The 24,133-nt window shown below is 38.4% G+C and overlaps 1 protein-coding gene across 1 annotated transcript; it reads left to right on the forward strand.

Annotated features, from left to right (window-relative positions):
- Positions 1–22,792, forward strand: LOC139145000 (protein phosphatase 1F-like). The gene is made up of 7 exons (XM_070715887.1): positions 1–217; positions 2,463–2,575; positions 12,518–12,717; positions 15,071–15,259; positions 19,609–19,752; positions 20,358–20,451; positions 21,174–22,792. The coding sequence occupies exons 1-7, from the start codon at positions 36–38 to the stop codon at positions 22,046–22,048; spliced, it is 1,797 nt and encodes a 598-aa protein (XP_070571988.1). The 5' UTR covers positions 1–35; the 3' UTR covers positions 22,049–22,792.
- Positions 22,793–24,133: the final 1,341 nt, after the last annotated feature.

Consider the following 24,133-nt stretch of genomic DNA (forward strand, 5'->3'; position numbering starts at 1 on the left):
TTGTTCGTGCCCTGCATCGTTCATTACTCGCTGTAATGGAGTCCTCCGAAGGGACTCCAGATACATACAAACAGTTTTTGAGTGAATTTCTGGATAAAAATGACTGTCAGCTGACGAGCAACGACCCTCTTCCGATTAGACTCGTAACGTTTTCCCTGACGAGGGAAGAAGTTGAAGGCGAGGCTCTAGACTGGGCACTTCAGTACTTGGAGAAGAGGTAGGTTGGTGAAACTACGATAGCAATGTTGACATTCAGTTGGCATGCCACTGGGCCCTGCCCTCGCTGTTTGATGTGTGAGAAGATACGTTTCTCACACAGCGAGAAAACGATAAGTACTTCATCACCATGTCGTTAAGTTGAATTTTAACGTTTGCAATAGTCGTACAAAAAGTAGATGTCAACGGCAGATTTCAGAGGTCAAAATCTGCCCATGTCGTTGATGTAAACATCTGTACTGTAGGGAACGGATAAGGTGGCGACAGTGGGTGCGTTCATCCACGGCCACTACTCACTACTGTTGACTGCGGTTTACTGTACACAACACAAATCTGCATGCTAAGGTTCAGTTGTCATAGAACACCGTCGTGAAAAGCGTTTTGTGAAAGGTGTTATTATTTACTGTAATGTAAGAGGCCCATGATGTAACGAAATCGTGAGCTGGATGTTGTTGCAAAGAATGAAACTGAGAAAGCGTTCAGAATTTTATAATATGTACACCGGTCGTTGCCCTGTCCATGGACGTCTAAGGATGTGGTTTTCACACTGTTTAATAGCTGTGAATACCAAATTTAGCATATACCGAAGATGGCAGTGTTGTCCTTGATGGACGGATGGCTTTTCCAAACAACAACTGCAACGTCATCTTAAAATACTAGTAGGATATTTTTTTATTTGAAAAACGGAACCTACTTCAAGTTCTCTCTGCAACAATTTTAAGTTTGCTTAAGATAATGTTTGGCTTAAAAATTGAGTTTTGCTAAAATTAGATGAGTTTTAGACATTTTACTTTCACTTTTGCTGTTGCAACTTATTTTGAACATGTTAGAATGGTATATTTATGTCTTAATTCTTAAAAAAATTGGTGAATTCATAGTTCCTATCCTAATCTCTATATATATATATATATATATATATATATACACCACCAGCATGTACCACATCAATAAGATTATTGACACATTATGTTATTGTAATACATGTAGAATAGAGCTACAATGTAAATATACTCATATTTAAATATCTGACCCCAATCATGTTCTGACATATCTGAATATCAAATGTCATCAATTGTTTGATCCATAGACCCTGGAGAGAGACTAGAGTTGATGTTTGATAAATGTAAACAGTGTTTTGTTGAACGAATATGATTCATTTAATGTAGAAATCAGGTCTTGTAAAGACAAGCTGTTATTTGAGCGTTCTGGCTATTTGAAAACTCAACAAGCCTTGCAGAACTGAAACTTGTGAAGTGGTAAAGAGAAATATTTGGAACCTTACAGGAAATGACATAATAGTAATGCTTATATTTACACAGTGTTTGCAAATGTTTTTTTATGTGGTGTACATTATACGTTTATTATGACACAGCCCCTCGACAAAAGGGACTGTGTGATCAGGCCAAGCTCTTAATAACTCTGAATATACATATTTGAAGTAAAACTTTAAAAATGCTGATAAAAAAATTAGCTGGTAAGGGATTATAGCTACTTCTTGTTTTGTTACCTTTTTGCCCTGAATAATTTTAAGTAATTGTGCATTAAAGAGGATAGTTGACCAAGCTGTTAATTCAAACTTTCATTAATTGCTGAGTAGCATCTGTGAAAGTACAGGAATGATGTTGATGTGGATTGTCAAAGACGTTTCCACATCATTTATGGAAGTACAAAGTGGAAATCGTATATTTGCCTCTCGTGTCCTAGTTATTGAAGAATTTTAATGTGCCTTTGATATGACCTTTGACCTGCCTTTCCATCAAAACTAAAAAAACGTCTATTCTCTAATTGCCCGCCATTGTATTATTTATTATCACTTACTATAAATCAAACAAGGAATTAAGTAAACTAATGTGCGCTGAAATTCGTACAAAAATAGACGGCAGAAAATAGAAATCAGACAGTTGAACATTGCAGTACATGAGGCAAAAGTTGACTCAATGAAATATATAGATGGCAATGACTAACAGTTCTTGTGATTTTCTTTGTACCTAATGTCTGTCTTATGTAATATGCTGAACAAAGCGAAATACAAAAAATCTCCAAAAACTAGGGACATCTCATGATCTTTAAGCCATTCAGCATCCTTTGCATTTTTTTGAGGGGGTTAACCTTTTTTCACAACTTGCTTGGCAATTCCTGATCTATCACAGAACCCCTTGTATGTAAGATAAACATTTCATTGACTGTAACTGCAAACCTGGCCTATGGTGTGACATTTAAATGATGAACTTTTGTTTTTGTTCCAGCAACGCACCTCACATATTGGCCTTAGCAGTTGCCAGGAAGGCGGTTGATGAAATCTTGAAGTCAAACCTTGACAAGCTGGTACAACAATCTGAAAATGCAGAAGAGACTTCTGGTGAGTACAAAATTCACACAGTGTTCACCTAAAATATATTCTTTGTGTCTTGAAATGGTATTTATCTATTCCTAGCCTGTCACCCCTATTTTCATGTTTGAAAGTCCACCCATACCACTGGAACAATGGGATTTCATCATTCATCAGTGATTGCAGGGGTCATACAAAAGTCACAAGTTATTGCTTTATTGCAGGTAGGGCTATACTAAATTATTGCAGCCACTACAAACACTTGAAGTCACATCCTGTTAAAGACCTTTTGGCCTATGCAGTCAACATTTCTTGGCCTTTTCACTGTTGTTTGAAAGAGAAGAAAACAAATTCAACGGAGTATGCTGAGTAATCAATCAGCCACTGCTTTCTAAATCTTGGAAGAGAATTGATTAACCCTTACTACATGCAATTTTCATCAAACATGAGGGTTTTAGCCAATTTATAACAAGAGAGAATTTAGAAGATTACTTGATATATGTGTCGTCCTAACTAACTGCCAGGACAAAGTAATTGACTGTATATTAACCCTATTTCACCACCTTTGTTATCAATGGTTAGCTTGTACCCTGTTTAAAGGGAAATTGAAGAGGTTAAATTGAAGAGATATGCTTTAACCCTCTCACATCTCATTTCCTGTATATAGGTCAAGGTAGGCCAATAAAAGACAAACACATTCAGGTTGTATCAGGTTGTTTGTTGTTGTAAATTGTTGAAAATAAAGGAAACATTTTGAGCTACTATAGACTATAGTCTATAGAAGCTATTGGGATGGGTATCCGTCCGGCGTCCGGCGTCAGTCTGTATGTATGTATGTATGTATGTCCGTTTGTGAGGCGTCCATCCACTCAAATATCTTGAGAACCGCAGAACTTACTGATTTGATATTTGTTGTGTAGAAGCAAAATATGATTTTGAGAAAACATTTTTTGCGATTTTTTGATATTGTTGAAAATATGCAAATTACTGCCAAAAAAGCGTTTTTGGTAAAAATCTTCTCCTTCATAACTGCTGGTCAGACAGCTTTGATATTTGGTATACAGATCCCTAGGGATTTGTTCAAATTGTGATGAAATATGCAAATCTGTATTTTTAAGGAATTTTTTGTCATTTTTGGTCAAAATTTATTTCATCAAAACCGCTCGTCTGACAGCTTTGATATTTGGTATACAGGTTCCTACAGATGAACTAAATATGATATATTGAATATATGATGAAATCTACAATTTTATATTTTTGGTGCAATTTTTGCCATTTTTGGTCAAAAAATGTGTTTCTCAAAAACTACTTGTCTGATGCCTTTGATATTTGGTATACAGGTTCCTAGGGGTTCTCTTAGTGTGATATAGAGAAATTTGATGAAATCTTCAATTTTTGTATTTTTGGGTCAATTTTTGCCGTTTTTGGTCAAAATATTTGTTTCTCAAAAGTTACTCATCTGATAGCTTTGATATTTGGTATACAGGTTCCTAGGCTTTATCTTAATGTAATATATTGAAATTATGATGAAATCATCAATTTTGTATTTTTGCAGCTAATTTTGCCATTTTTGGTAAGGCCATCCTGAAATGAGCTATCAAAGATATCCACCTTCTTCATCAATACATGTGTCACAAAAAGTTATTCTCTACATAACACAGCAGAGCTCTGTCAACTGTTGGGCCGCTTGTTAGTCCCCACGGACACCGTCCGGGGGGACTTATAGGTTTGGTCATGTCCGTGCGTGTGTGCGTCCGTGCGTCCGTGCGTCCGTGCGTCCGTCCGTTCACGCAGATATCTCAGACATGCCCAGGTCAATTTCTTTCAAACTTTGCACAAGGATAGTACCCTACCCCATACAGATGCACGTCAATTTGTTTCACAATGCGATCAAATTTGGCCGTGTTAGAGGACTTTTAGTTTTCACCTCCATAGACTCCCATGTATAAGGCAGTCTCCATAGACTCCCATGTATAAGGCAGTCCATAGACTCCCATGTATAAGGCAGTCCATAGACTCCCATGTATAAGGCCAAGAAAAATAAAAATTTAGTTTCTTATCGTATTCATATTGCAAAAAGGATGCAGTGACACAGTTTTTAGTCCCCGCAGATGAAGTCCAGGGACTTATAGATTGGGTCATGTCCGTACGTCCGTGAGTCCATCCGTGAGTCCATCCGTTCACGCAGATATCTCAGATATTTTGACAAAATGTCACGTGACCTTGGTGACCTTTGACCTCAAATATATATATTTGTCCATAACTCAGTAACCACAAGTGCTACACCCTTCATATATGGTATGATGGGACAGCTTATGACGCCACATATTGTACCTCATTAATTATGCGCATATCTAATTTTGAGCGAGCCAATAGAGCTAGAGGTCTGATTTTTGGTATATAGGGATAACTTAGCAATACTTTTTTTTTTTCAAAATGTCACGTGACCTCGGTGACCTTTGACCTCAAATATACATATTTGTCCATAACTCAGTAACCACAAGTGCTACACCCTTCATGTATGGTATGATGGGACACTTTATGACGTAACATATTGTACCTCATTAATTATGTGCATATCTTATTTTGAGCGAGCCAATAGAGCTAGAGGTCTGATTTTTGGTATATAGGGATAACTTAGCAATACAATTTTTTTGACAAAATGTCATGTGACCTTGGTGACCTTTGACCTCAAATATACATATTTGTCCATAACTCAGTAACCACAAGTGCTACACCCTTCATATATGGTATGATGGGACACCTTATGACGCCACATATTGTACCTCATTAATTATGCACATATCTAATTTTGAGCGAGGCAATAGAGCTAGAGGTCTGATTTTTGGTATATAGGGATAACTTAGCAATACACTTTGTTTGACAAAATGTCACATGACCTCGGTGACCTTTGACCTCAAATATACATATTTGTCCATAACTCAGTAACCACAAGTGGTACACCCTTCATATATGGTATGATGGGAGACCTTATGATGCTTCATACTGTACCTCATTAATTATGCGTATATCTAATTCTGAGCAAACCCATAGAGCTGGATGTCTGATTTTTGGTATGTAGGGATAACTATAGGATAGAATTTTTTGACCAAATGTCATGTGACCTCGATGACCTTTGACCTGAAATATACGTTTACGTCGATAAATACGTAACCACAAATGCTATGTCCTTTATATTTAGTAGGGTGGGAGACCTTATGACAACACACGCTTTAACTCATTAATTATGCACACATCTAATTCTGGGAAAGGGAATAGGTCTGATTTTTGGCATATAGGGATTAATTAGCGATACAATGTTTTTTCAAAATGTCACGTGACCTTATGACCTTTGACCTTGATTATACATATATATGCATAACTCAGTAACCACAAGTTCTATACCCTCCAATTCTGATAGGATATTAGACCTTAAGATGTCACATCTTGTACCTCATTATTATGCGCATATGTATTTCTTGGCTGGCCAATACAGCTAGAGGTCTGATCTTTTTTCCTGATTTAGAACCATAACTTAGACATGCCTCATTTGTTTCAAATTGGGAACAACGGCATAGACGTATGTGCCCATAGATCTCAACATATACACTCCAGTGATACTTCTTAATGACCACATTTCCCTGCCCATCAAGACTAATACTCCTATTACAAGTGGGGACTATGTCATTGTCAATGACTGTTTTTCAAAACCACTGGTCAGACAGCTTTAATATTTGGTACACAGGTCCCTAGGATGACCTTAGTGAGATGATTTCATACAGTCAGGAAATACTTAATTTTGTATCCATGTCTATAGTAGCTTCAGGGACATTGGCCCTATGTTTATAATGTGTTTTGCAAGAAGAAGGTTTTAGAAGTCTTGTCATGTAGTCAAAACTTTTACATGTGTAATGATCTTATTTTATTTGTTTTTGGGACGAGTTAATTAATTTGGAAGGCCTTGGTTTCGACTGGCCGTGGGTAAGTGGGGAGACAGAACTCTTAATGTGATCAATGTTACCTGCTGTTGTCCATGCAACAGTAATCCAGACACACACAAAAAATATATAGTAATTCTCCTATTTATTCTTATTAAATATAAAAGAAATATAAGTTACAATAATAAGAAAAACTTATCTGACTCCTGTGCGTAAAAGAGGGGGTAGGGGAGTAACACGTAGTACAGTCTATGAGCTCTACAGTTGCCCGGGTTAAGTAAGCGTCCGTCTGCCGTGTTCACTGTCCAGTCGAGCATACAATATTTTGATCCGGTAACTTCAACACAGATCCCGTTTGAGTCCTTTCCCGTAGCACGTGTGCACAGTTGTTTGTCATAGCACCAGAGGTCCCGCAATTCAAGCCCTGTACGGTAGTTCCGTAGGATGTCGAGATTGTCTCTGTTCAGGTACAACTGGCCAAGTGTATGCACACCCAGTGCTTCTCTCGTAGTTCAGTCACTCTGCTCAATGGTGGGACCACAGTCTTGACACCGTAGAGTCCCGGCTTTCAGCACACACAGCAGGCTCCGCAGGGAGGAGTGCAGCGCAAGGAGGAGAAGTGAGGAGTGAGCTTCCCAAGCTCAATCATACAGTTATATCCACTACGTATTGCATTTGACATTATAACCACCGCGAACGTAGATCGTACACTGAAGTCCCATTATATTTACCTACGTACCCAGGGATGTCTCAATATTCCCTTCTAATTACCATTCAGTATTGATAAGCGACACTCACAACACTACAGGGTGCCTTGGCCATATGTACCATGATGGAAGCGGGCCGGGTTCATTTATTTTACACAATAGGGAAGTTCAAGTACGTGCATAAAATGATAATAAAGTCCATTTTTTCAACATTTGTGTGTAATTCTGTTTTTATAAATTATAATATTTCATATTTATGTTTTCGATTAATATTATGCTCTGACACACACGCACTCGGACTGCAAGAGACCATGAACTCTAATCCACGGTCCGAGGAACCGTGTCTCAACATATAGTCATGCTCCAGTTCCAAATCCGTCATATCTATGCTGATAGTATCAAAACCTATGTTCAACTAGTTTGTCTTATTCGGGAGAACATAATCAGCCTGAGAACATCGGAGTTTCAGATCCAATACAAAAATGAAGATGGAGATTGCATTACGTTATCGAACAATGACCTGGATATGAATGACTTGTATCAGTGCTCAGTTAAAGTTCCTAATGCAGACTACAAACGAATAAAACTGGAAATCGTCGATGACTTTTCCCCGTCCGTGCGCGACAGAAGAGTTGCAGCGAGACGATGTGAAGAAACAACTGGCGACAATCAGAAGGTGAGAAGTCCAACGCTCAACGATCCACCGCGACGACAGCTAACACTGTCATTCAGTTCCACAGTTGACAACATTAGAAGTAATACCGATTGGAAAGAATCAAAAGCTGATAAACTGAAACAAAAACTAAAACATGAAAAGTTAGCACTTGAACAACAGAGAAAAGAGTTAGAAAGGCCTGTAAGACAAGCGTCACCGGTTGGTTCAAACACAAGAAGTACTTCTGCAATATGTTACTGATGAGGTCACCGCGCGACCGGAAATAGAAATAGCGAAGGTTGTCTTATTGGTGAACCCTGCAAGGGTTTCATATACTGTGGCAGAAGAGATAAGCACGTCCAAGATCACTTCGCTCACTTGAAAGTCCTGAAAGAAAAGGAATCAAAAAAGGCCAAGGAAATAGTCCAGACGGAATCAGAACTGAAAGTTTTGGACGACTTCCAAAGTAAGTCGATGTCGACTTTCACTATTGAAATAACACCACGTCTCCTGCAAGCCTTCCCGAACAAGTATCAAGCTAAGACGTCGAAGGGCAAAATCCAACTGCAACGAGACATTGCTATCCTTCGTACAGCGTACAACAACAATGTCAACAGAGTGCCGAAATTCGTCGACTCGCATACAGACCGCCAAGAATACAGCAAAAGGTTGGATGAGTATAGCGACAGTATGTACTCGTAAGCAACGCAGGTTTCCTCGACATGCAGTAAGTCATCAGATGAATACCTCAAGGATCTGTTGAAAAGTGAGTATTATATACGTACGAAATTTATCTTATCGAGTAAGCAATGCAGTAGACAATTTCTATCAGAATTCCCGGTTTTCATAGTGACTCCTGTGATGTGATGTAATTTGATATGATCAAATCAGATCAACAAAAAATGCCTTCGCCTCTAAAAATTCCAAACATATGATAAACAACATTTCATCACCAGTATTCGGGACATCGAAAATTTCAAAATCATGAGGAATATTGCCAGTAGTTTTACTCTCTCTATATTTTTGATTAACTTTTTTATTCATAAATTTTTTTTTACAGTTTCTCCTGTCAAGTCTAGAGATGATCAGCAGTCAAGTTTGTCCGACGTTTTACCGGAAGTTAGACGCAAACGTCGTCGTAAGTCGAAGAAATACAAGCAGATGCGTCAAGATGCAAGCACTTCGTCCAGTTCGGAACCAGACTTTCCCAGGCATAGGCCTAGTAGACGTACTCACGAAGTTGATGTCCATGGAACATACGCTCCGCTTCGCGATCTTCGACCAGTCAGGCCTAACTGGGACAACTTCTACCACGGCCAAACACAAGTGTATTTCCAGCAACCAACACAACCTATGATCATATCACCTTTTGCAGATAGCCGTACAGATCTTGTGAATTCCGTGCTGTTTCCACATTTACTACCCTGGATTCCAAATCAGTACTTACATATACCTAGGCCTGTATCTGCTTATCCCTCAAACTACGCTAATCCCAATGCGCAGTACATACAAACCAGTGCCTTTAGCACCCAAGCTTCAGCAACTGATAATGTAAGTTGCGTTAATGGTCCGTCCGCTTTAGAAACTCATTCACCAAGCCTTCACATGGTAGCTGAGACTTCTACAAATGATGCAACTGTGCCACGTGAAATAATAGCAAGAGACAATGTTGACAAACTTCTAGAAGCTGCCAAACAGCTATCCGAGAAATAATGACAACGTAGAAACCGAGTCCATTTTATTGATTTTAAATAAACATGCATGCTTGTGTGACATGTTTTGAGATAGTCTTATGAAAATTCTTTTGATCATTAGTTTCGTTTGATATTTATCTTCATACGCGAAAAATTAAAAGGGTGATTGACAAGAAATCATAGGGCCTACCTGTGCAAACTTGATTTTACCATTGTCAACACGTGAGTTTTACAAAGTTTAGTTTTGGATAGTTTTTTCAAGTTCATTTCTGTTTAACTTGTACGTCCAGTAATATAATTATACTTTTTTGTAAATTCAAGTATACAATGTGCAATCTATAGTCAAATTACCAGCGAAAAATGGGGAAAATCATTGGTTAAATTATGTATACTATAGAACATATTACCAGAGATCTTGTATGTCAAAAATATTTTTTTCTTAGCAGGCATAGTGTGTTGAATTATCCTTGTTTGAGTTAGTGTAGTTTTACTTGTTTACTCTTCCTTCAAAAGTTTTGTCTGCTATTCATCATTCAAAAATTGTTGATCTGTCACTTGTTTCCTATATCTGGTTACATTAAACAAATGAAAGGACAAGTATATAAGATAATTTTAATCAAGTTTATTTAAAATTCAAGAGTAAAAATAGGAAGTGAAAACTTATCAAGTCGTATTGACAGTATTAATATTATTCGTTAATTTTCATATCACCAAAATAAATCTAATGCTTGAGCCACATATCGTGATAATAAAGAAAGAGAAGTTGAAGGAAACAATCAGACATGCTCATGACATTAGGCCTCAAGTAATTTTCTGGTGATCACACAACACTGTCAGAATATGGAAGATTATAAACGAAGTTGTTACACAAAAGTTATTGTTTATACATTCTTTAGTATTATTAAAGTTATTTTTGAACATTATAGTATTTTAATTTACTTGAGTATTATTTACATTGGAAATCATTTTTGGTCTGTTTCATCGGAAATGTGGGCAATGATCTTTACCTGCCCAAAGCAAAGCGGCTGCCACAATGTTGAAAAAATGATCTTGACAAAGCAAGGGTAATATTGCTCACAGCATCAATCACTGCTAACTCGGTATGTTGAACAGCAAATACATCGTTCATCTGTAAATAATATTTCAGAAGTTTGAAACAGAGTTCTCACGGATTAATCTCCGGGCAATAAGGCGGTTGGAACAGCAATGATATGTATCGTCGGCGAAGCATCGCTCGCAGCTCTGGTTCGGCAATTCTGCCGTGATGAAAGCCGGCATTGTCCATGATTACAGTATCGCCCGGACTGAGTACAGGAGTGCCATCTTCCCACTCAAGCTCTAGGGCTTCATTGAAAAAATGGATAATTTCCATACCGTTTGAAGGTCCTTGCAGAATGTTAAAATGTGACACTCCTAACGGGCTATGAAGCAAATTGACGGTCAAATTTACATCAGACATGTACCGCTGCACTTCAAATGCTCTTTCACCAGCTCTGCTGTGCCCAAATGTACGATTTCCCGTGGTTTCCTTTTTAACGCCAGATTCATCGGAAAAGTGCACTCGCAGCGGATCAAGGTTTGACGTGATGTCGATATACCGAAGTATGCGTTCCATGTTCCGCTCTGTTAGTTGTTCTTTGGTACTTGGGAGATCTGCTTGAAGCTGTAGTTTAAGTCTCGTTTAAATATGTCGTAAATTGTTCTTGTTGCTGGTAGCGACTGAACGTTGCAGATCTCGCCGTTCAGTAGTTTTGCCCTAACTTCACTAGCAGTCATCGACGGCTTGCGTGTCTTCAGGAACTCGACAACTTCGGGGCTTGTTTTGCTACACTGACCACATGATCTCCCACAACATGTAAGTCCGGACTCCTTGTACCTTTTAGGAATATTGGCAAATGTTGTTACCGGGATATTTTTCACTTTGGCCACATACCTTATGGAATTACCTTTTAGCCAAAGCTGAATAGCATCATCGCGGACGTCTTGTGGAACTCTGGATTTCGGCGCCATTATTCAAATTTCAAGTTGTCGGTTATTTGCACGCCGGTCATGCTGTGCGATATGCAGTCTAGAGTCAACGTTCATTTGGATGATACCATTTCTGTAAACAGGAGTCCCTGGCGCATAACTTGCATTTTAATTTTTACATACCGATAACGAAAGAAGACGGGACAAATATAAATTACTTCTTACATAGGTCGAGAAAACATACAAAGAAATAAACAAGAACACCCTATTTCATTGATTCGTGTACTTTATTAGTACACCCCCATGATTTAATTCTTGCTTCCACATGGCAAAAGCCACCCGCCACAATGAGCAGACACCACCGATGTAAACACCGATTGCATTCGGCAATAATGATACTTGTTTACATAGCAATGTAAGAACTTTCCCCGCTGTTTACGCAAATATATTGGGACTTCAATGTACGATCTACGTTCGCGGCGGTAATAAAGGTTTGATCCTTGATAAATTGTCAAGGAGTGGACGCAAAGTCTGGTCTCAGCGTCATGGTCTGGCAAGTTCAGATCATATGTACCTACAGATGGTCTGTAATCCATCATATTTAGACACTAAGTAGGGTTTAATTGTGAGAAGGGGGAGCTATTCCCCAAGTGTATATTTTGGCAACCTCCACCTAGAATCTGATCCAGGATGTAGCCATGCCCTTGTCAGGTTAAAATGTATAAAATGTCTTTGTGGAAATGCGGCCGAGGTGCCGACATTTCAAGGTAATTTTGATAAGTTTCACACATGTAACGCTTACTCCTACAACATCAAGGACTTATTTTTTAATTTTTTTCAATGTACCACAAGAAATAGTGTCAATTTCCTCAATGGAAATGATCAAACAATTTCTGGCAAAAGTTGAAACAGCCAATTTTGATTGCACGATATATATGGCATGCTGAAAATTATCGGAATTCTATTTCAATTTCATATTGATGATTCATTGTGTCCTGGTATTTTATCAGTAATCGACGCCAACACCTTGTCCAGGAAGGTCTTCAACAAAGTCCACGAAGTGTGCACAAAATGGGTGAACAACCTGCCTCAGTTGAGTCGGTCAGACAAACTGCCGCTTGTCTCTGTACACGCAATCAAAAACACCAGAAGGAAAATGGAAGACAAGCATGTCCTCATTCAAGATATGAAAACCCTTTTCCCATCGAAGGTGAGTTTACAATATTTTTGTTTCATTTTGACGTTGCATACCAACAAGTGATAACACTCAGTCATACTACATTGACATAGGTCACTGGGTAATAATTCCATCATGGTTGATAGAGTAAGAGTAAAATACCATAATTTACCATTCAGGAAAAAGGTCATTAAAAATACTGTGCAAGAAGCTAGTTCGCTGGATGGTTTTTCACTGGAAATTCGTGTTTTTGCTTGCTTTGGTAGGATAATAGACATGATTCAGCATCTGGTTTTAGATCATTGTTGATTTTAATTGTAGATAGTGTAAGACTGAAAGTGAAATTGACCATTTATGATTTTCATCTTTACAATAAATAGCTGGATTCTATTATTAGTGTGATCAACATACATACAAGTCCCATCAAACACGACTGATTTTACAGATTACCAAAAATCAGATTTTTATCCAGTTTATCACACCATTTTGTGGGTGTGATACAGCCATGAAATTTATCACTGTGCTCGCCAGTTCAAAACAAATAAAGTTTGATAGCCATTCTGTAAATAGTTGATAAACATCAATTAAAGAGACATATTCCTGATGAAAGCAGAAAGCAAAGTGCTTTAACTGATTTATAATTCGATAGAAAATGAAGGTTTGCAAGGTGTACTGTAACACAGATAGGTCAGTAGGTGTACCACATCAAGAATTATACCCATTCCCCCCTCATCCTGCCACGTCCATATTTCACCATTAGCTCAAGTTGGTTAAGTTACAGAAGTACAACATGTCCCATATGTTGCATCATAACAAAAAATTGAACATTTGAAGGTTTCTGAAAAGTTAACATAGATACTGTAAACAGATACTGTAAACATGACTTTAACAGACTAAAGCTGCTATAACAGCTGAGCCAAGTTGGCTCAATTACACTTCTTGCCGACTTTGCAGATGAGAAAGTGATACTGTCCGACAGGAAAAGGATTAAAAGTAACCCTTTGAATAGCTGAGTTTCAACATTTTGAGCTGATAGATTTCAAACAAAAAGTTGCAAAATTATTTCCTTCATTTTCATGTGTACTGAACATGTTTACTTTGCTTGTTATTCTGATGGAGTGGATTTTGTAATTATTTTATAAGACAAAAAATGTTTTTAGAATCTCAGATGACATTAACATATCCTGTATGTATTCAGAGAACCATTACTGTCAAATAAACAGTAGTTAAGATGACACAGCAATTTATCCAAAGTTTTAAGTGCTAACTGCTGTTTCCACAAGTCATGTGCTGTTTTACCGCATCCATGGTATGTATCAGCATATGCAAACACAGATTTCAAAAACGTGCTCATAAAGTAAAAAAAATTAAAAAAGACACAAAATCTGCACAGCAGAGACAACACTGGGCTGAGATGTTACAATGAATAGAATACAAGTTTACAAAAAAGTCTGAAAACAGTCTTTGGTAGAAGATATGGTAATGAGCTACATCCATGGATAAAGCTGCTTTGATCAAGTAGCAAGAGCATTGTGTTTCAATGGATTACAAGTGACAGCAACACATCTGTAATCCTCTTCTTCCATAAAACAATTCCTTGGATGGAAAAAATTGCCCTAAGTTTAAAGGACCGGTAGCTCTAACTTTTGAAGAAATTTTCCCTGCTTTTGTTTGTTATGTAAACTAGAGTGTCTTGTTCTACTCCCTAAAACATGTTGAAACACCCAGTATTCAGCTTGTCAACTCAGCCTGTGCATGTGTACACTGCATTGTTATTGTTGACAAGTGAATTCTGGTCCGGGGTTAGAGTTCAAATGTAAACGATGACGGTGTATTTCACACTTACACATATATGGCAAGTTAAATTGTAGGTGTTTCAACATGTTTTAGGGAGTTGAGCAAGACACTCTAGTTTACATTACCGTAGTACAAACAAATGCAGTGAAAATTTCTTCAGAGCTACTTGCCCTTTAATCTTAAGGGCAATTTCTTGAAATTGACAAACAAAATAAAAATATTGAAAAACTCAGCAGGAGTTACACAGCAACTAGCCCTTACAGTGCTGCAATCAATGTATATCATACATGAGTTAATATTGCCATATACCGAATAGATCTGTCATTTTATGTCAACACCAGATTGCCCTGTAATTTGAAAATTGCAATTTTCCAACTCTAAAAAAACCTGTGTGAACCACTAAAAATAATTCTGTATGACTAGAATCAAGTTGAATCAAACAAATGGCTGATAAAAGTTCAACCAAATTGCTACAAGAAATTCTGTTTGCCATTTGAGTAACACGTGTGTCATGCTGTGTGAACCATGGCACTGTGGTTTCCTATAGGGTTAATTAGTAACACTTCAAAATGTGTCTGATTTCCAATAGGTCAAAGACAACCAATCGTACTATGCAGTCTTTGATGGACATGGTGGTGTAGACGCTGCAAGCTATGCAGCTGCCCATCTCCACTGTCACCTCACTAATCACAGGAAATTCGACACTGACGTCTCTCTTGCAATCAAAGAAGCCTTCGAGAAAACAGACTCCATGTTTGTAGCCCGAGCAACAAGAGAGGTGAGGAAGGCTTGTGTTTGAGCGTAATCAAATACACAGTTTTGCATGGTTGGTATCCGCTGTGAGCAAATTATCCGTGATGCTTCTGTATCAGTTTTAAAAGTTGAGTCTGAGACACAAGTTTTGAATTTCAGGAAATTTCTTTGTGTCAGCCAAATGCACAATACATATAATAGGTAAAATTTTATTGAGTCAGAAAAAACTTTTTTAGAATCTGCTGCATTCAGTGTGGCTGAGAGGGCACCTTGACCCTAATGAAGTCAACCTCATAGCAAGATGCTGCCAGATATAAGGAGTGGTAGGTTTTTTAGTCCCCACGGACACCGTCCGGGGGGACTTATAGGTTTGGTCATGTCCGTCCGTCCGTCCGTCCGTCCGTGCGTCCGTCCGTGCGTCCGTCCGTTCACGCAGATATCTCAGAGACGCCTGGAGCGATTTCGTTCAAACTTGGTACAAGGATAGTACCCTACCTCATACAGATGCACGTCGATTTGTTTCACAATGCGATCAAATTTGGCGGTGTTAGAGGACTTTTTAGTTTTCACCTCCATAGACTCTCATGTATAAGGCAGTCAGTCCATAGACTCCATGTATAAGGCCGTCCATAGACTCCCATGTATAAGGCAGTCCATAGACTCCCATGTATAAGGCAGTCCATAGACTCCCATGTATAAGGAAGTCCATAGACTCCCATGTATAAGGCAGTCCATAGACTCCCATGTATAAGGCAGTCCATAGACTCCCATGTATAAGGCCAAGAAAAATAAAAATTTAGTTTCTCATAGTATTCATATTGCAAAAAGGATGCAGTGACACAGTTTTTAGTCCCCACAGATAAAGTCCAGGGGGGCTCATAGATTGGGTCATGTCAGTCCGTGAGTCCATCCATGTGAGTCCATCCGTTCACGCAAATATCTCAGACACTTTGACAAAATGTCACGTGACCTTGGTGACCTTTGACCTCGAATATACATATTTGTCCATAACTCAGTAACCACAAGTGCTAAACCTTTCATATATGGTATGATGGGACACCCTATGACGCCACATATTGTACCTCATTAATTATGTGCATATCTAATTTTGAGCGAGCCAATAGAGCTAGAGGTCTGATTTTTGGTATATATGGATAACTTAGCAATACAATTTTTTTTACAAAATGTCACGTGATCTTGGTGACCTTTGACCTCAAATATACATATTTGTCCATAACTCGGTAATCATTAATGCTACACCCTTCATATTTGGTATGATGGGACAGCTTATGACGCCACATATTGTTCCTCATTAATTATGTGCATATCTAATTTTGAGCGAGCCAATAGAGCCAGAGGTCTGATTTTTGGTTTGTAGGGATAACTTAGCAATACATTTTTTTGACAAAATGTCACGTGACCTCAATGACCCTTGACCTCAAATATACATATTTGTGCATAACTCAGTAACCACAAGTGCTACACTCTTCATATTTGGTATGAAGGGACACCTTATAACGCCACATATTGTACCTCATTAATTATGCGCATATCTAATTTTGAGCGAGCCAATAGAGCTAGAGGTCTGATTTTTGGTATATATGGATAACTTAGCAATACAATTTTTTTGACAAAATGTCACGTGACCTTGGTGACCTTTGACCTCAAATATACATATTTGTCCATAACTCAGTAACCACAAGTGCTAGACCCTTCATATTTGGTATGATGGGACAGCTTATGACGCCACATATTGTTCCTCATTAATTATGCGCATATCTAATTTTGAGCGAGCCGATAGAGCTAGAGGTATGATTTTTGGTATGTAGGGATAACTTAGCAATACAATTTTTTTGACAAAATGTCATGTGACCTCGGTGACCTTTGACCTCAAATATACATATTTGTCATAACTCAGGAACCATTAATGCTACACCCTTCATGTTTGGTATGATTGGACACCTTATGACGCCACATATTGTACCTCATTAATTATGTGCATATCTAATTTTGAGCAAGCCAATAGAGGTAAATGTACGATTTTTAGTATATAGGGACAGACTATAGGATAGAAATTTTTTGAGAAAATGTCATGTGACCTCGATAAACCTTTTACCTACAATACACGATAATGTCAATAAATAAGTAACCACAAGTGCTATGTCCTTTATATTGAGTAGGATGGAAGACCTTATGACAACACATGCTTACCTCGTTAATTATGCCCATATATAATTGTGGCCAAGCCAATAGAGCTGGAGGTCTGAATTTTGGCATATATGGATTAATTAGCAATACAATGGGTTTTTTTTTCAAAATGTCACGTGACCTTGATGATCTTTGACCTTCAATATGCATATATATGCATATCTGAGCAGTAACCACAAGTTCTTTACGCTTTGATTTTGATAGGATTATAGACCTTAAGATGTCACATCTTGTACCTCATTTATTATGCACATATGTATTTCTTGGCTGGCCAATACAACTAGAGGTCTGATCTTTTTTCCTGATTTAGAACCATAACTTAAAAATGCCTCTTGTTTCAAATTGGGGACAATGACATAGACCTATGTGTCCATAGATCTGAACATATACACTCCAGTGATACTTCTTAATGACCTCATTTCCCTGCCCCATCAAGACTAATACTCCTATTACAAGTGGGGACTATGTCATTGACAATGACTTGTCATCCATGGAAAGGTCAACAACCTTGCAGGAATTTTGGTAGTGATGCTATAAAGAAGCCACAAAACTAGACAAATGAATGAATGCCAGGCATTCACATTTGAAGAGTGAGGAGTATCGGTCGATCAAGTGATAAAAAGATAACACTGAGTTTGATATCAGTTTTCCAAGCGCTCTCGGCTTACATGTATGATACCTGTACAATGAGTAGCCAAGTGGATGTAGTGTAAATACTACTTTTGTCAGATCAACAGATCTTATCTTCATTAAGTTACTCCTAACAATTGCCTCCTGGCATGTTGACTTTTACTTGTCATATAGATTTTGTCATCAAAACAGCCAGTGCAAACCCTTCTTGCTCTATGCACCAAAACTCTCCACAGAATTATACATACGTTCATGGTCTTAGTTAACATATGTAAATACATGAGAAAGTCAGATCACCATATAACAGCTTCTAAACTGTGTAGGATTTTGAAAATCCACAGTAAAAGTATTTATGCCAACAAGAATTTGTGTGCCTTGTGAAATCACACACAGTGTACGACTTCAATGTACAGTGTTTTTATGCCTTCCCAATCTCTGATGCTAACTTTGCTTTGCTTTGGGGAAGTTCTCTTTGTGCACAGTAGTTTGGCAGACTGTGTACAGAGATGAACACGATGTTGTGTGTAGAGATATTACTTCTTTGACAAAGGCATGACAGCGGAAGAGTCTTCTCTATTATGGTAGAATGTGCCTTGGGGACATATTCTGAGTCCCCAAATTTTTTTTAATACTTTTCTGGTGTATGGCCTGTATAGGCTCATTAAGCTTTTGGAGCAAGGAAAGTTTTCACCGCCTTAGTTTTGTGAAAATGAAATATTTAATTTTTCCCAAAAGAGGTAACAGAGGGATGACAGCCATTTTGAATTTTGAAATACTGGTAAATGTTGGATGATTTGTTTCTCAGGTTCCAAAATTTGAATGGTGAAAAGTTCCCTAATTGAAAGTTCTATAAAAATTGAAGTCTTTCCGTTTCAAGGTGCATACTACCTTAAAGCCGCACTTTTCAATCCCAGGTTCTCGCATTAGTGGAGTTCTCCTCCCAGTCAAACACTTGGCCAGTACGATGTTTGATTTCTATAACAATGATTACACAAACTGATTTCAACCTTTTGTCACACTTTGCTAATCCTGCAAACAGAGTTTATGCAAGGTTTTGATTGACGGTCGGTTCAAATCGCCAACAGTCATTGATTCCCCACCACAAACGCTTGAATTTCCTAAAACATTGTCTTCCAGTCGGGTTAGACTTTGAATATAACCACAGAGCTCGATCGGCAGCAACTTCGCGCTGACTGTTTGGCAGTCTGTCTGTGTTTTCGCGGCCGGGGAAAACTAAAAAGTTGCATTTTCTGGAGCGTGTGCCTGTGTGTTGCCTGATTGGTGTCCACTTATACAGTGAACGCCGCCATAACTTGGCGTCCTTTTAAAGGGATGCTCCGCCTTTAAGTGACACACCAACTCCCATCACTGTCCTGGCCATAACCACTTGATTAATGATGGCAAAAATGAAATGTGTACGTGGCTCTCAGACTGCAAAGAGTGATGTATATTAATATTTGGCCATGAATGTTCTGAACAGGTACTTTACAACAAATATGTCTAAATTCTAATGTTGGAACTCTTCCATTTTGTCAGAGATTAAGAAGTGGCTCGACGGGGATAGTAACCGTCATCACAGGAAACGAGGCACATGTGGCCTGGTTGGGAGACTCACAAGCCTTACTCATGAAGAATGGGAAACCAGTCACAATTATGGAACCTCACAAGCCAGAGAGAGAGGTATGTTTCTAAAAGTAGGGTTTCACTTTGAAGTTTGTTAACTGGATAAGTATTTTGCCAGTTTTTGAAGCAGAGCTATCAAGCATGTGTAATTACTACACGCTTCAACAAAGGGCTGAAATTGCCATTTCTTTTACCATGCAATCTCTAAAAGCACATTTCAAATTGTAAGAGGTGTGTGACCAAACCTTCGTGAAATTGATAGGAGAACTACATGTAGGAATGAAATTAGAAACACGAAATTTATAATATCTGAAATGACTTTACATTCCCGTGACATAATAACTCGACATAATTAAAACCCAGACTGGAATGAAACACAATCACATGACAATAAAATTATATTTCAGTCTCTGATATTACTTCATTCTCAAAAGTCAGAGTAAAAAAGTTTAAGAACAGTGCACAGGTCAACATGTGGTAATTTTACGGTCAAGTCATACATTATGGCAAAAGTGGATAGAGCAAAATTTCAGCTATCTTAGGGGGTTCACCAAATACCGTAACATTACCAGTGTAATTTTTCATTCACAACTCATTTGATAATCCTTCTTTGCATTTACCTGTGTATCTGTATCGATATTTCTGTATTTGTTGTCATTCAGGATGAGAAAAAGAGAATAGAAGATCTTGGAGGATGTGTTGTGTGGTTTGGTGCTTGGAGAGTCAACGGTACATTGTCTGTCTCAAGGGCACTTGGTAAGACAAAAATGTCTTAATGTTGATTAGATACTGTATACTGGTTTTGTCAATACTTTACTATAAAGTATGTAGTGTATTGAAAACATGTGCAAAGTGGCTTTGGTACACCCATTTTGTGTCACGTATCCAAGTTCTTTCAAAGGGCATGCCACGCACATGGATTGCAAAAAATTGCAAGCATAGACATCAGAATATTGTAGAATATTATTGATAAAAAGAAGGATATAGAAACAAGAATGGGGGAATCCAGGGATCCAAGGTTCAGGACCACCAAAATCTTTGACCCACAACTGTGAGTTCATCGTTCTGTTGGTCCGACAGCCTGGCCCAGTTAATTATAGTGGATACATATAATGCAACTGAAGGCAAGGCTGAAGAAAGCTGGGCTCAAAATGAACTATTTAACAAATCACCATGATACTAAGGAGTAGGGGTCAAGTTGCTTCAAAGGCTAGGGAGGGAGACTCCTTAACAAAGCTTTTATATGTTTGTAATGAATTTTGAGCCCAGTGTACTTCAGGTACACTAAGTTGAATGTAGGACTCTATCAAATTTATTTTAACGTATATAGTGGTGTTTGGACCACAAAAAATTTGATCAATTTGCTTATGCCACACACAGCTGTACAGAGAGAGAGACACACACACACACAGAAAGTGGTATGGGGTCTGGCTGCTAGGTTTGTATGTCATTGATTTTGATCTTAAATGTTTGCATAGGTGATGCTGAACACAAGCCGTATGTTAGCGGAGAACCTGACACCATGAAAATCCATCTCGATGGCGATGAAGAGTGTATCATTCTGGCCTGTGATGGACTCTGGGACATTCTTAAGCCAGAAGAGGTGTGCGAGACAATCCAGCAGTACATTGACAGTGGAAGTGACCTGACATCGGTGGCACATAAACTGGTCATAATGGCCAAAGAGGGCGGTTCTAATGACAATATTACGTGCCTTGTGGTATTTCTACACCCGCACCATGACAAGCGGTCAACTAGCACGAATTCAGACAACTCAGAAAAAATTTCAGCGAACAACAACGACTCAAAGGCAGTTGATGACGAGAAAGAAAATACAGCTGGAGAGGAAAAAGCAAAGGGAGACAGCCAATCACAGGAACAGCAGAAAACAGCAGTACTTCAAGGCAAATTAGAACAGGTAACCCTTGACATTAGTAATTTGCAAGTCGGGGACACCATGAAATACGTAGCCAGCCCCAGACTGATAGGCAAGCTGTCAACATCATCACAAAAACTACAAAGTCACGACCTTGAGGTTGACGGCGATGCTGCGACGAAACCCAAGTCCAAATTGCTGCGCAGAGGAAAGAACCATTCACGCACCAACGTTGGCAAAGTGACGAGAAGGCGGTCCAGTGGGGCCAGTAATAATGGTCTCATGTTGACGTCGGGAGCAAAGAACGAGACGAAGGAAGCCGTACTAGAGTTTGCTAGAACCAACTCCATGCCCAGTACACTCAAAGTGAGACGCAGCCCAGCAAATCCAAATCGAACAAAATCCCTTCCAAGCGCGGCATCAACAAACAGAAAAACAAGCACTTCAAAACGGTCAAGAAGTTCTTCAACTTCTTGAAGTAATCAGTATCCAATCTGTCATTCCTCCAAATGGACCGGGAGCAGCTAAACGTATCCTAATTTGTTTTATCCCACCACCCCCACAGCCAGAGGTATAGTGTGATGAACCTGTTGGTTTCATACCACCGAAAAGATTCAATACTGGAAACATGGGTCAGTACAACATGAGTCCTCACAAAACTAGCTGTACTTAGCTGCAGTTGGACTTCAGAATTCACATATAGGGAGATTTTTCTTACACTAAGAAGATGGGGATAAGGATAAAAGCATTTTAGTCTTAGTGTTTGCATTTTGTGGATTGTAAGTCTTGGGAACCGACAACTGATGTCACTGTTGATAATATTTCTCGGTATTTGTTCAGCCCATCACCCTGTACAATACCTTTTCATGCATAAACATCCGTCAGTTTACCATTCAACCATACCTGTTCATGCTATATCCAGACTCAGCATAAATTTTACAAAACAGTAAATGTGCAGCACAAGTGCTTAACTGTTAAACTCTTATGATTGACCATGCCTCAGTGAAATGAATTGCGTGAAAGAACATTGACCATTGCAATGTACTGCCCGGCAATTATCAAAAGTGTCAAGTGACACCAGCTGTCTGTTGTCAGTATACATAGCCTGTTGAGGTGACGTTTATAAAGTACTGGTAATATCAAAATGAAATTTATCATAAAAGTCACTGACTGCCTCAGAAGACAGTGCATCATCCCCTTTTGCAGTCAGTAAACATAAGTACATGAACTTATTCAGTTCCAGTACCATTTACTCTGCATTCTCCCCAACCTCAGCAAAAACATGCATTTTTTTTTAACGAAAACGTTTGTCCATTGCTCTGTAAGTCCTTTGCAGTGGTTCAGCCGAAATAGTTGGGATGGTGAACTGGGAATAGTATATATGGTTGATATATGTGGAAGATATAGGGGTAGCTCTGGTAAATTACCAGAAAATCAGGCATGAACGGGTTTTTAAATAGAGATATCCATGTATGCGTACTCACTAAAGTAGATGGTGTAAAAACTTGTCACAATTATAGTTAGCAGTGTTGTTTTTGGGTAATTATAGTAGTCCTGCCAAACATTAGTGATTATGAATTTTACTTTTCTGTAGATATAACTAATTTATTTTAAATAAGTTTATTTTATATCAAAACTGAATATATAACTTTCATTTTGCAGAAAATTATGACCAGTCTGATAGAAAATTAGACCGAACAATTAAAGAATTTCTTAGAAAACTAACATCATTAGAAGTACATAATCAGAAGATATTAGACACATTTTCTCAGAAAACTAGGTGCATTGATTATTTTGTGTAAAAATAACGACAAGCAGATGTAGCCAAATCTTACAGAATTATTCTGATTGCCTCCAGTCTATCCAATGGTATGATCTGTCGTACCTTGGAAGGAAGTGGACTTTGCTATTTTGATGGAATTCTAGGGGTGGTGATATTAGCATTGGATAAGGGATCACTTTTTTGTAGTGTGGAACTTACCATTCAGCTGGGTTCCCCTCATATCACCTGTATCTATGTCTGCTTAGCATGGACTGTACCATTCCCATGGGTAAACCAATCAGGCTGATTCTCAGTACGGTAGCTTGTATAGTACAAAGACTATGTCTGATGCTTTATGTGAGCAAAAAGAACAGCCAATTCCACAAGTGCTTGTATCAAATCAAGCCATACCTTTTCGACATTAGCCTGGGGTATTTTTCAATAGAATTTAATGTGAAAGGCTCCCTAAGGTTGGCAAATTTTCACCAAAAGAAAGATTTGACCCATTATTCTGCAGGCATATCTATGGTAGCACCACCATCCATACTTTGTGTCTATTCAAAAATATACCAATTCATTCTCATGGAATATGCATGTTAGAAAGAATTTTTGCAAGTTGGCTACATCTGTGTCGCATCACTCTGTCCACAATCATGCCATGGCTCAATCATCTGTCGTTTTCATGGAAGATGGTTAGATCTATGTGCAGAAAAAGACATGAAAATCAGAGAACAAAAAACAATCATTTTTAGCTCCCATAGCCATATGTATATATGGCAATGGAAGCTATTCTTATAGGC

The sequence above is a fragment of the Ptychodera flava genome, chromosome 12 (genome assembly GCF_041260155.1).
Source record: "Ptychodera flava strain L36383 chromosome 12, AS_Pfla_20210202, whole genome shotgun sequence".
Lineage (NCBI taxonomy): Eukaryota > Metazoa > Hemichordata > Enteropneusta > Ptychoderidae > Ptychodera > Ptychodera flava.

Excerpts from the sequence above, each read along its gene's own strand:
- LOC139145000 (XM_070715887.1), top strand. The coding sequence starts at position 36 with ATGGAGTCCTCCGAAGGGACTCCAGATACATACAAACAGTTTTTGAGT. Across the intron at positions 15,260-19,608 it reads TAGCCCGAGCAACAAGAGAG|AGATTAAGAAGTGGCTCGAC; the intron begins GTGAGGAAGGCT and ends CCATTTTGTCAG. Across the intron at positions 19,753-20,357 it reads CTCACAAGCCAGAGAGAGAG|GATGAGAAAAAGAGAATAGA; the intron begins GTATGTTTCTAA and ends GTTGTCATTCAG.